The sequence below is a fragment of the Brassica napus genome, chromosome A1 (assembly GCF_020379485.1).
Source record: "Brassica napus cultivar Da-Ae chromosome A1, Da-Ae, whole genome shotgun sequence".
Classification (NCBI taxonomy): Eukaryota; Viridiplantae; Streptophyta; class Magnoliopsida; order Brassicales; family Brassicaceae; genus Brassica; species Brassica napus.
Genome location: NC_063434.1, coordinates 29021882 through 29035526, shown reverse-complemented (window position 1 = coordinate 29035526; position 13645 = coordinate 29021882). Strand labels below are relative to the sequence as shown.

The following is a 13645-nucleotide window of genomic DNA, read 5'->3' as shown; positions in this document are numbered from 1 at the left end:
TATATAATAAAAACATTTATATTTTTTCTTATATGTTATATTTGAATTTTTCAAAACGTCTATATATTATTAGAAATTTGAATATTCCCACTCTGAAAATTTTGTGATCAATAGATTTTTTTTTTGTTATATTAAGTTACAAATGATCATAAAATATAACGCATATGAATTTTTATTTAATAAATATTCAAACTAAATAATATATATAAACACTAATGATTTAAAGCAACAAGATTGGCTGATCAATTTAGTCGTCCAGTTGAAATCTTTCAAAAGTATGTGAAAGACTAAAGTCAAAGTAAATATGGATTTAGAATAGTAGTTATATTTTACTAACCAAATACTGAAAAAAGCCGAACCGAACCGAAACCAACCCAATATCCGGATTGAACACCCGTAATCCAAATGAAGCCAAACTATTGTTTCATTCTCCAAAATATAATAAAAATAATAACTTAATTCCGCGCAAGGCGCGGGTCTTATCCTAGTTTTTAGTATTAGGTAAAGTTCATACTAAAGTGCATGCGTTCGTTACTGTTATAGCTCTGTCATCGACTTGGAGTTATTTGATTTGACCCGCCTTAAAACATACTAGCAATGATCTTTAATAGTATTGTTAAGAAAGGAAACCTATGTTAACTCTTTTTTTTTTCTAAGCCTACGTATCTAGTAGTAACACTTAACATGTGGGGCGTGTGAAAAGTTGTGAAGCAGGGCACAAGTGCCGATACGAAATAAGAGAGCATGAATTAAGGAGAAAGTCGGTTTCAGTTCAGCAAGACAGGCAGACAAAATACATCAGCGGGGTCCAGTTCCGTTACCTCTTTCTACGTGCTTTCCTCTGTCTCTCTCTTCCACGACTCGCTTTTTTCTTGTATAAAGTCGCAGCATCTAGAGATCGTCTTCTTCTCACAATCTCAACTTCGAACCCTCTCTCTCCTCCTCTTCTCCTGAAGCTCCTCACTCACTTTTATCCGAGTAAAAGAGAAAATGGCCGTGCCTAAAGCCATTGTTCTACCTCTCTTACTAGTCTTATGTGGTGCTGCTCTTGGAGCTTCTGCTTATGAAGGTAAGTTACGCACTCTCTCTGTCTCTGGATTTGGAACATAGGTCTACTCTGTTCAGTACCGGTGTTGAGCATAGGCGGGTGATGTATTTGCTTATATATAGCTCCCAAAATATTTAACTGAGAAAAAAAATTATTTATATATATTCTAAAATTTGTAAAAAAAAAAATTATATAAACTTTTTTCCTTCCGTTTCCGAAAATAGAAAATTTTAAATTTATTTTTTGTTTAAAAATGATAGACTTTTTAGAAAATATTGATAAGTTGTATAGTATTTTTTTTAAAAAAAAACTTTAATTGAAAATATTTGAATTAGTCAAATATTATTAGTTGTTGATAGTTATTGAAAAATATATAGTAAAGTAAACAATAAATTTAATTGTAAATATTTATTATATTTTTATATATGGGTGGATATTGTAAAAAAAAATTATTTGGAATGGAGAGAGTATTAAATTGTCTATAGCCTCAACACTCACTCTCTTCTTACTCTAAAAATCAAGATTTGATGTTTTTGAAGTATAAGATTATATGTGTCATCTGAGATTTCTTTTCTGTTTATGTCTTCAGGATACCTTCGTAATGGCAACTTCGAGGAGTCACCAAAGAAAACCGACATGAAAAAGACAGTCCTAATCGGCAAAACCGCCTTACCCGAATGGGAAACCACCGGTTTCGTCGAGTACATGTCCGGTGGACCTCAACCAGGAGGCATGTTCTTCCCCGTTGCTCACGGTGTCCACGCCGTGAGGCTCGGAAACGAAGCAACGATCTCCCAGAAGCTAAAAGTAAAGCCAGGCTCTCTCTACTCACTCACCTTCGGCGCATCAAGAACTTGCGCGCAAGAAGAAGTGCTTAGAGTCTCTGTCCCTCCTCAGACCGGTGACTTACCTCTTCAGACACTCTACAACAGCTTCGGAGGTGATGTCTACGCGTGGGCTTTCGTCCCCAAGACTTCTGAAGTTACTGTGACTTTCCATAACCCTGGAGTTCAAGAAGATCCTGCTTGTGGTCCTTTGTTGGACGCTGTGGCCATTAAAGAGCTTGTTCAGCCAACGTACACCGAAGGTAACTTGGTGAAGAACGGAGGGTTCGAAGAAGGTCCTCACCGTCTAGTGAACTCAACGCAAGGAGTGCTTCTCCCACCTAAACAAGAAGATGTCACATCTCCTTTACCTGGATGGATCATAGAGTCTCTCAAGGCAGTGAAGTTCATAGACTCCAAGAACTTCAATGTTCCCTTTGGACAAGCTGCGATAGAGCTTGTGGCAGGGAAAGAAAGTGCTATTGCGCAAGTCATTAGGACCTCACCAGGTCAAACCTATAGCCTCTCCTTTGTTGTTGGAGATGCTAAAAACGACTGTCATGGTTCCATGATGGTTGAAGCTTTTGCGGCTAGAGATACACTGAAAGTGACACACACTTCAGTTGGTGGAGGTCATGTTAAGACAGCGAGTCTCAAGTTCAAGGCGCTTGAGGCAAGAACTAGAATTACTTTCTTCAGTGGCTTTTACCATACCAAGAAGAACGATATTGGATCTCTTTGTGGACCTGTCATTGATCAGATTGTGGTTTCTCATGTCGCTTAGATTGTAAGCTTTATGACCACTGCATCCTGTATTCTTACTGTTGGACTTGGTTCTTTGCTTTGTAACTCTTGCTCCTTATGGCTTTAAGTTATAGCCTTCAAGTTTATTACTGATATATATTGTGATATGAGAAGTTTTTAGTAAGGGTAAAAAGACAATAATCAAGAACTTAAAAAAGCTAGAGCTTAAGCTTACTAGTTATTTTGAAATAATTATAAGTGCTACCAAACCTGTGAGCTACTGAATAAAGTGAAGATTTAAACTAAAATGAAAATTTGAAATCCCCCCCCCCCCAAAATTTAAAACTGAAGTAGTTGTTCAAAACTTTGGAAAACACTTACAGTCAAACTTCCTTTTATGTTAAAGAAGATTTAAAACTTATAATTGGTTAGACTGAGTTTTCAAATTTGATATTGCTCATATATAACTTTTTCAGATTTTATATAGTTTTATACTTTTATATATACTAGTGTTAGTAAATTTAAAGAAATAACAAATTCAACAACTTTGAAGCACCTAGACTGACAAAACTTTTCAATAAAGAAAATGTCTAGCCAGCCAGGGCTCCTTGTGCAGTTATGCGAATATGCAGAAAGAGAGATAACGTTTCATCCAATTATTTATCTGCAGCTGTGAAGATAACAATACAGATAACTGGTTTTCAAACAAAATGTAAAAACTCAAGAAACAAAAACCAAAAATTAAGAAAGACAGACAAGGATGCAACGCTCTTATAATTATTAACTAAGTCCTAGGAAGATGAAGGGGATCGTCCACGCAAGAATTTCCACGGTCCGGTTCCTGTTGCTATCCTGCATAATTTAATTCAACACGAGTCATGTGTCGTCTACTATAATGGGGCTGCATAAAATATACTAATGGGCCATTAAGGCGCAATAAAACACCTGGCAATTCCAGTAACGGTTCGGAGACCCATATAGATCGTAAGGGCTATCCATATTCCTAGAAAACCATAGAACTTTGCCATGTATATTATTGCTGCAATGGTTATGGCCGCAACTCCTACCTGATTTATCAATTAATCATCGAAAAAGAGAGTCAAATTTTAAGAAAACATGCGAACAAGAAGTAATCATTCTGAAAACATATTAAGTAATGAATGAAAATAGTGTATGTACCATGGAGTATGCAGTGTAAGCAAAATCTGATGCTCCAAAATTGACTCCGTCCAGCACAAAAGCGATTGAGTTTATTGGCTGTGTTGCTGCTACAAACTGATGTCCCCCACACATATAATATATAACGTCTTATTAGTCATTTTTTTTTCTGAATTAAACCGGTAGGCCATTTGATTTCTATTTTTGCTTCTTCTAGAAGAAATTTAAATTAGAAGAGAACTTTTTTCCAACGTGTTCTTCTAGTCTCTGTTTTCCCTCTAATCAATACATTTTCTCAACTAAAATATGATATATTTTCTATAGTATTTATTCGTATTGCTTAATGGTATTATTAGTACCGGTATTCCAATGGCTATGAGGTGAATAACGGCAGCATCCTTGGAGAATACTCCAGCACCAAAGTATAAACCCAATCCAACAAAAACGGACAGTCCAAGTCCTAACACAAAACCCATCTGCATGTCCACAATTCATATGTTATAGTTACCAAAAATAATAATATTTGCGAAAAACATGTATCCCTAGGGATTAGCATTGTTTCAGGAAAGAGGATATCGAGACATAACCTGTAGAACACGCGATGTAGCAGCAGTCACTTTGTTGTAGTCTTTCTCCGCAAAGGAACAAGCCAGAATGGCCTGCAAGAAAGTAAAATGGAGTGATAAGCAACTTGATCAAACCAAATTATATATTAAATGCAAACATGACAAATTAAATGATAATAGATTATACTTGACCGGCAACGGCAAGACCATCGGCGAGGAGAGAAGTAGTTAACCAGACTTGTAAGCATATTTGAAAAGCAGCCATGGGTGTTGTTCCCAGACGAGCCATCACTGCTGCTGCTAATGTCTGACAAAACGTTACAGCTACGGTCCTCGCCAGCAATAATCCCCCTTTCATTTGTGTGTGCACAATATTACATCTTGTTAGAATGATGTTCTCACAATAATTTATAATTTTTTTTACAAAAATAAACTTTGATTATTGTGAGAATTTACTAAATAATGAATATGTGTTCCTACCACTTTTAAGGAATTTTCCGAACTGTAATTCTCCGAAGTTTGGTGGCATCAAATTAACTTTACTCGCGAGGCGGATGAACAATATTAGAGTCATGAAGTACCTTCACACGAAAGAAACTTTTAGTTTTTATATCTTTTTGTTCTTTTATTTTGTCTAAAGTCTAGAGTAACTCCCAAAAATATAAATGCGACTAGTGGGAGTCGATTCAATCAAGTTTTGGGGTTTACTAGTTTTAATTTCACTCTTTTTTTAATATTTAATATTATAAATCAAATCCGATAACCGGGATCAAGTTTCGGTTACAAGTCTGACTCGAACAAAAGCACCCAAATCAAAAAATTTCTAATCTAGCTTCGGTTAATTTCACATTTTACGTGTGTGAAAAAAGTTTTGAACGATATCTTACTGAGAAATGACATGAGCAATGGCCGCACCGCTGACGCCAAGGTGCAGCACAAAGATGAAAATTGGGTCGAGAATGATGTTGATAACATCTGCCACAACTGTTTCATGCATCACGATGATAAGTATTACACTCATGCTTTCTAATATGTTATAATAATATGATAAAAATGTAACTTACCAGTAGCATATAGAGGAGTTTTGGTGTCCTTGAAGCCACGAAAAATGCCTTGCATTGAAAGTGATAAAAGCAATGCAGGAGAACCTAATGATCGTATGGTCAAGTACTTGTGCGCTGGTGATAACACTGCTGAATTCTGATCTCATCGATAGTCAACTCAAATTAGTCAAACATTTTGTCTATCCAATTTTATGTGCATGTCTATTTATTTTTATAATCTTATACCGGTTTCACTCCCATGACGCCTAGAAGCACCTTCGAGCTGAAAATCAAGGCAATGGCTTGCACAAGGCCTAGGATTAACCCTATGATCATGGCCGTTGATGCCGATTTGATATTCTTCTTTCCTTTCTTTTTTGCTTTGTTTCCGCTGCTTGGCTTTGTATCCGAAGCTAGTCACACAATAACGGAAAAAATTAGACCGTGACAAAAAAAAAACGGAAAAAATTAGAAACTTCATATTTTCCTGAGAACTGTCATATATTACTATATATCCACACAAAATTAAAGTCTCCTAAAATAAATTATATAGCACTATTTTCTATGAAGATAAATAGGATTCAAATTTTGAATTTATTGAGGAACCTTGCATTTAACTTTCATTTGATGAATATGTAGATATTGTGCTATATGATAATGCTAATGGGAAAATAGATTGTTAACTTTTTTTTAAACATTTTTTATTTTTTCAAAAGTGTTTTAAAGAAGTGTAAATAAACCAAAAGAAAAAAAAAAGTGTGAACCAAAAGGTGTAAACATAAAGGTCAAGCACAAACCGAAATATACGCTAACAAAAAATCTACACCCTTATAATTTTAGAAATGGTATAATTTGGCCATATTGGAGAATTTACCTGGCGTTTGCTGCGGCTGGCTCGTGTTGTTACTTGCCGGTGACGCAACACCTTTTTCCAAGGAATCTTGAACAGCTGAAGTATTTGCATGAGTAATGGCTTTGTTTGCTTCGTCTTCTTTCATCTTCTCCATCGTGTCTTCCTCAGCGACAAAGGAAGTTGTGACGCTCACAACTGGGAATATCGTGATTCTAGAAGCTTGATTGAATATCGCAATGGATACTCCAAGCGCTGCTAGCTCAACCGCTCCTAAACGTCCAATATAAGCGGTGTCGATCAGAGACGCTATTGGATCAGCAGCAAAAGCAAGAGCCGCCGGAAACGCCATGCTTAGTATCTCTCGCCCAATGGCATCCATACTGAATACATGTCTGCCATTATAGATATAAATAAACGTTATAGCTCATTCCCTTTTAATATTAATCTTCACCAGTTCATATCAACAAACTTACTTTAAATCTTTGAAGATAACAAGAAATGGGAACGGCTTGATCACACTGTTTGGAACCGAAGTAAGATCACCAGCTTCCGTCATCGATCCTCTCCAAAGAAACGGTCACTGTGTTTAATTTGTCGTGTCTGAAAATATCATAAGTGTTTCGAAGAATCGAATAAGCAATGCGAACGTTTATACTAGTGAGTTTGTACAAATGTATCTATTTATAGACACGTAATGAGCATGCATGTATTTAGTATTTAATTTGAAAAAGTGTTTTGATTTCTTTCTGTAGCAAAAGCTTCGTTGGAAAAGTCTCCTTCCCTAACTATATAGAGACACCAAATATTATTTTTATTCAAGGGAAAAATGTACAAAATCAACATCGTATTTAATAATTCTTATAGAAATTTTCGGACTGCCCTTCTTGATACATCTTTCTATATTTATTATATGAAAATATGGTCCTCATGAAATATAACAAAAAGCATGGCACTGATCATGCTTTTTGTGAAAGGATATAATCACTTTTCATTGAAAGATTTCTTGCTTGTATTTATCATAGTAGGATAGAGTCTTGACTTCTCCCTTATCATCATTTAGTTTTGATGTATTTCACTAAAAGTGAACTAAATTTCACTAGTTGCCAAAATTATTGCTTTATCATTAAATAGCAATTAATAATCTGAGATTTTCCTTTTTTTCTCGACGGTTAGAAAAAATTGTAAGTGTTTTTGTGTTTGTTAAAACAGTTTTTAATACTATTAGTTTTTTTTTTTGACGTCTTTTAATACTATTAGTTAAAGGAAATGCGATAGTCAAAGAAAATATAAAAGATGGCAACACAGACCAACACAGGTGATTTGTATATAGTGCGTGTCGTGTATGTAATTGTTCCGTAAGATATGACCATCTTTCCCTAAGCATCCACGTCTATTTCGTTACCAACAATACCACTTCACTCGTTCATTGTTTTCTTCCAAATTGAAACATATGGTAATATAATTATTAATTATGATTAATTAAATTATGATTTTAATTAATTCATGAAGTAATTGGCTATTCGATTGTGAAATATGCGTCAATAATCAACTGTATGCATACATATTAATAGAAAAACAATAAATGAATAAGTTTTGTTTACTTATATACGCTTCTGCATTAAGTGTTAACACCATGCATTAACAAGTACTAAAGAAGAAGAAGAGTATATTAACGTCTAACATTGGGCATCGTGGTCATATGATTTACTAAATGATTTGAAGATGTCAACTAGGTTATACTAAAAAATCTTTATACAAAATAAAAAGTAGAAAGTAGATATTGACAACCAACCGATTTTCTACCAGATGTACGAATTTATAAAATTAGCACATATTGTATATATAGTATATATTCTTTCTCAGAATCATAATCAACCATAACAAGACACATGAAAATGAGCTTATTATGTTGAAAAGTATACAATATTGGGATAGATAACATATATGCTATACTAAGAATCAATTAAAGAACTTAACTAGATATATGGAGGAAAAATATATTTACCCCAGTTACAAAAAAAATCTTTACCTGTATGAGTCAACGCTTGTTTAAGTAATCACGTGGATGAGTAGTGACACAGGTAAGCGTTTGGGAGAGTTTAAAGGGAACAATTACTAGGCGTGTGCCAGAAGTAGTACTTGGCTACAATTTAATAAGTGTATGCCAACACTTGGCTCCAATTTATACACAAATTCCATTCATATTCCCTTTCTCATTTTCGTCCATTTGTTCTCCACACTATGGTTTATTTATAAAGTAATGCAATCCTACTTTTTTTTACTTTATGTATATTATTTTTTGTTAAAAGTTGGGTGATATATTACTACTTAATTTTGCAGCTTTTCAAGGCGTGTGTATAGCACATACCACATCAATATCCACAATTTCTTACAAGATACAAATTCATATAATAATAAGTTCGTAAATATATGCATGTAAATTTTCGGAATTGCTAATATTTGCACCGTTCTGACTACACGGGATATGATACAGTACAAGCCTAACCAATATTTTTGCTTAAGTTTCGTCTCTTGTCCCCAATACCATTAAGATAAAGTTAAACCGATGAAGGCAGGTGCAGCTGTCTGTCCGTGAAGGCCGCAAGCTAGGAGGTCCTTGCAAGCTGTTCTTGACAAATCCGATCTTTAAGAACTGTTCATCGGGCAAGCCAATTTCTACCGGGCTCAGTTCTCATTATCACTGCGGGTTTGATTTTGCGGCAAGTGTGTTCCGATTTGGTTGTATCCTTTGCTTATTAGCTGTTGTGTTTGTAGTTAGTCCCTGTATAGTTATGCCTGAGTCTCTGTTTAGTTTTATTTCTGTTGTTCTGCTTCTTGTGTCTTCTGTACTTCTGTCAAAAACTAAAAATTGGTAATGAATTTTAACATTTTACCAAAAAAAAAAAAAAAAAGTTAAACCGATGCCATGATATTCAAATCATGTTCCCATACTGATTTAGTTCTAAGCGTCTTTGCTTTTAACCGTACCTTCAAATAATTAGCTGACAATTCATCGATTAATAGGTATGAATACGAAATATTCGATTTGAGTATGAAACCAAAACCATTTAGTGAACATAAAACGTATGAGAGACGTGACGTAGTCGCTGAAGTCACAATCAACGAAACATTTTATGCAACAAGAGTGGGCTACGTAGGATTCCCAATTAAAATGCAACAAATGATCACTTAGTTTAACATTCATTTCTCTTTTCTTTCGCATTTGTTACTTAATACAGTTGTATATATATTTGGATTGTTATGCGCCCTCACCTTACCTAATATTTTTTCCAACACGATAACCATTGAAGTATATAAAGTTGATACCTCACGTTCCTTATCATCTACTATAAGCTGCCCTATGTTTAACAATTATTATACTATATGAATGGGTGTTGATAATGTGATTCATATCTCAAACTATTGGCAGATGAAATGTAAAAATGATTCGTTGATGGAATTGTTAGATTTTTTCTGATTTTATTTATGAAAATTTAGATATGTAGTGCGCACTCTAAATTCAAAAGATAAAATTATTTGACAACACACAATACTTTCTATAAAGAGTACAAGAAAAAGTACGAATGTACCGTGGCCTAAATATTTCATAGGAACACACTTAACGTCTCTCGGAAATTATTCAACCACAAAGACATCAACACTCCAGAATGACAGCATTATGTCTAGTCGCACAACGGCACGGGTAACTATTTTTTATATTGTATGATTGCTTTATTAGATGTATTGTTGGATTTGGAGACCAGAGCCAATGAGGTGGGAAGACATTTGTGCACCTATGTCCCCAAGTGAGTCTATCGTTTGTATATAATTTGATTAATTGGGAACTATGGAACTAGTGATATTTGTAAAGTTTTTTTCGGTGTAGACATTGACATATATGAAATATCAATTCAAATTAATGATGTAAATGAGAAGCAAATTTTCTCATTTATTTTTCGTGGCATAAAATCAAAAGAGAAATTACTATTATTCTGAAGGAAAGCTTTTTTACTTTCCATCTCACACATGTACCTCGGACTCAGAATACAAGGACGTATAGTGCACGAAGCCAGTCGTCTAATATGGACACAGGGTCACTTGTTTGGTTAACATAGTCTTAATCGAGTTTATTTATGTTGATGACAAAAAAAATTACTATTTTTTACATATATATAAAATGATGGACATAAACTGGGAATATCAAATTAAAAGAAAAATCAGGATATAAATCTGTAGAAAATATAGAGATGTAAAGCCCTTTCTCAAAAAAAAGAAATATATATATAGAGATGTATATATAAAATTATCTAATAACTAGTAGTTTTCATTTGGTTTACAATTTTTTTAGTTTTGTTTTGGTTATGTGTGCATCATCCGGATTTTACTAGATGAAGATATGTAATTCATCACAAAACAGTTACACACATGAAAAAAATCATTGTAAGATAATCATGGCGTCTCATTTGCATGATTCAAATACTTTCATATGCTTCCAGGGAGAAGAATCTCTGATTAGTTAAGATACCAACCTACATTTTTCTTTTACTACTGTAGCTTGTTTGTGTTTCTTGTTGTAAGAAAGAAACAATAAACACTCGACATTCTGATGGTACCTAGGGTTTATAATACTCCAGACAACTCGAAAGTCGGAGATTAGGTTCATTCGTAGTATTAGAGGAAATCCAGCTCTAGATTGAAGCATATCCTCCATCTGTCTTCCTGCCCCGTACATCGCCTGGTTCTTTATCCCTATTTTTAGCCGAAATGTTGTTGACTCATGGCTTGATGCATATAGTTCCCCAGTTGAAGAAATCATGTGTATGAGTTTATATAACTAAAGTTGATATTGATTTTATACATTTTTAGGTTTTATATATAGAAAGTTTTACTTGTGCCTTTGCAAAGTTGAGGGGGCCAAAGAATAATTTGATAGATGGAGGATGAATGTGAAGGCGAAAAACATAGGACTTGTTATCCACTATGACCTTGGTAGAATAATTGCAAGTGAGGAACACAGTCGACACTCCATGTGAATCCACACCTTCTTCTAACAAAAACTGATTAAATTTTCCAATCTGTGAAATTACGTACATTTTAGGTAGAGTATACATATAAAGCTCTATTTTCGTAAGAATCTATGATAAACTATAGGTCATTATTTATCTTTTTAGTTTTGTTTTTAATAGATTTTGGAGAGATCTAGAACCGAAACTCACACTAATCATCGGATCCTAATTACGGAGACTCATGGATTCTTGCCATATGAAACATTCACAATGACCAACAAGGAACAATGATATCGCAGTACAAAAACTAGTCCTCAAATTATATAATTGATCATTTCAACCATTGGACCACCATTAGTTGCTTATTTTGTAGTTATTTTTTCTCAAAGAGTAGAAATGGTGTAACTATATGAATTTGGTAACCGGATTAATCCAAACTAATACTTAAGGTCACTATCATAATAACCCAATCTAACTTTTTTTTTGTGGTACTAGGTAATTAGTAGAGTATGCATATTACTCGAATAGATATGTCTGGACGAGTAGGCTGAGTAGCAATGTAAAAGACGAGCAATGCCACTCCAGAGCTAAACAAAAACCTCCACATTATTTGTAGAACGATCCACCAACCCGAATTGAGGCTCCGCAATGGCATCAACCTCTTCTCATTATCATCCTCATACACACAATTGTTTTCAAGTATTTCAAGAAATCTGAGTACCTCGGGGATTCATTGATGCGGACTAAGACCAATTGCACTGAGTCAGATTGATATGGGGACTGGAATTCGGATTCTGCGTCGTGGAAAAGGGACGAAGAGCTTTGGACAAAGTAGTTTGAGTAATGTTCCTCTCTTCTCTCTATTAATGACATGTTTTCCTGATGTTTTTTTGTTGGTTTTGTGAGTGTGTGATGACAGAAAATTACATGATCGATTGGTTCATATATAGTTCCAAGAGAGATACATATGAACCATATGATTGATGTTTCTCTTTGAATTAATGTTTCATTGATGTGGAGTCGATTTAGCATCAATTATGGCGTTGTGGTTGAGAAAACTATAATTACACAAGTAATGATTTGGGTTTGTTGTTTTTGTAATCCAAGATCCTTCATGCTTAACTTTAAACAGGTGATAACTACTAAACCAATCATTTTAACTGGGAAACTATGTAGTATTTAGTTTTTTTTTTTGGAATACTTCAACATTATATGTACGTAATTACACAAAACAAAATATTGTATTTTTTATATACGTTACCGAATTTCCTTTTATAGTTAGTTTTGTGTTAGTTTTCATTTTGATGGCCAACATATAAATGGCGGGTATTTTACCTATTAAAATGTCATTTTTCAATTTTAATATTATTTCTAATTAGATGAGGATGTGTTTCAATAGTCTATTTTCTAATATGGTTTTATTTTTATAAATTGTAATTCTAATTAGTGGAAGTATGTGTTTGAATAGTTTATTATCTAATATGGTTTTATTTTTATAAATTGTATTGTAATTTATTTGTTATTAGTAAAATTGTGTTTACACATATTGGACTTCAAATCCGTTGTTTGTTTAATTCTTAAATATATCACATATATTAATTTGTTTAGTTCTTAAATGTATAATCTCAACTTTAAAAATAAAACAGGCTTTTTATATTTTAAGTATAGATATTTTACACAAATTGGCATAATGGATTAATATATTTGTTTATCTCTTAAATGTATAATCCCTGTATAAAAAATAAAACAATATTTTTAATGATTTTCACTAAATATATTTTAAACAGAATGGGCCTAATGGGTTAACAATGGTTCAATTTGGACCTATCGAATGGGCTTTAAATTTATGTAAATCATTAAAGGTATTTAAAAAAAAAACAATGGTATGTTTTGTAATTTCTTAAAAAAGTCAGGGGCATAATCATAAGAAGGATTTTGCTTTAATAGTATAGATGTGATGTAACGTTTTATAGTTTGTGAGGTCTGAGTATGTGGTATGATCGAGTCACAACTATGGTGGTCTAAGTCTCTAACACTGTCATGTTTGATTTTAGAATAAGTGGGAATTTATCAATTTCCAAGCTATTGTTCTCCCAGACGCGCATACCGAGGCGCCGCTTCCATCTCCATCTCACGACGCCGGCGGCGGTTTAGCTCGCCGGCGTCGCCGTCGTCCTTTCTCTTTAGCCATGGTTCGTGTCAACGTCGCTCGCCTCCAGTCAGTCCTCGTCCTAGCCGTCTTTGCGTCTCGTTTCCTTTTCATCGGAGCTGCTTATGGGTCGTGGAGTTTGGTTCCAAGAGTCACCCTGAAGACCACCAGCGACTATGTCATCGACTCCTCTGACTCCCACTGCTGCTTCTCTGACCTCTGTGTCCCCTACCGTGGCAGCTCTTCCACAAGCT

At 34.2% G+C, this 13645-nt stretch overlaps 2 protein-coding genes across 2 annotated transcripts; one reads left to right on the top strand and one right to left on the bottom strand.

Moving 5' to 3' along the window:
- Positions 1-856: 856 nt before the first annotated feature.
- On the top strand, positions 857-2783 carry LOC125588630. Its single transcript, XM_048760192.1, has 2 exons — positions 857-1069; positions 1638-2783. The coding sequence occupies exons 1-2, from the start codon at positions 991-993 to the stop codon at positions 2654-2656; spliced, it is 1098 nt and encodes a 365-aa protein (XP_048616149.1). The 5' UTR covers positions 857-990; the 3' UTR covers positions 2657-2783.
- Positions 2784-3251: 468 nt separating this feature from the next.
- Positions 3252-8408, bottom strand: LOC106427925 (protein DETOXIFICATION 43). Its single transcript, XM_013868644.3, has 13 exons — positions 8266-8408; positions 6710-6836; positions 6258-6628; positions 5630-5796; positions 5405-5540; positions 5228-5324; positions 4821-4921; positions 4528-4691; positions 4362-4433; positions 4134-4250; positions 3796-3891; positions 3562-3683; positions 3252-3468 (listed from the first exon to the last, which is right to left on the bottom strand). Exons 2-13 carry the CDS (start codon positions 6790-6792, stop codon positions 3408-3410), a joined length of 1587 nt encoding a protein of 528 aa, XP_013724098.1. The 5' UTR covers positions 6793-6836; positions 8266-8408; the 3' UTR covers positions 3252-3407.
- Between the last annotated feature and the right edge of the window lie 5237 nt (positions 8409-13645).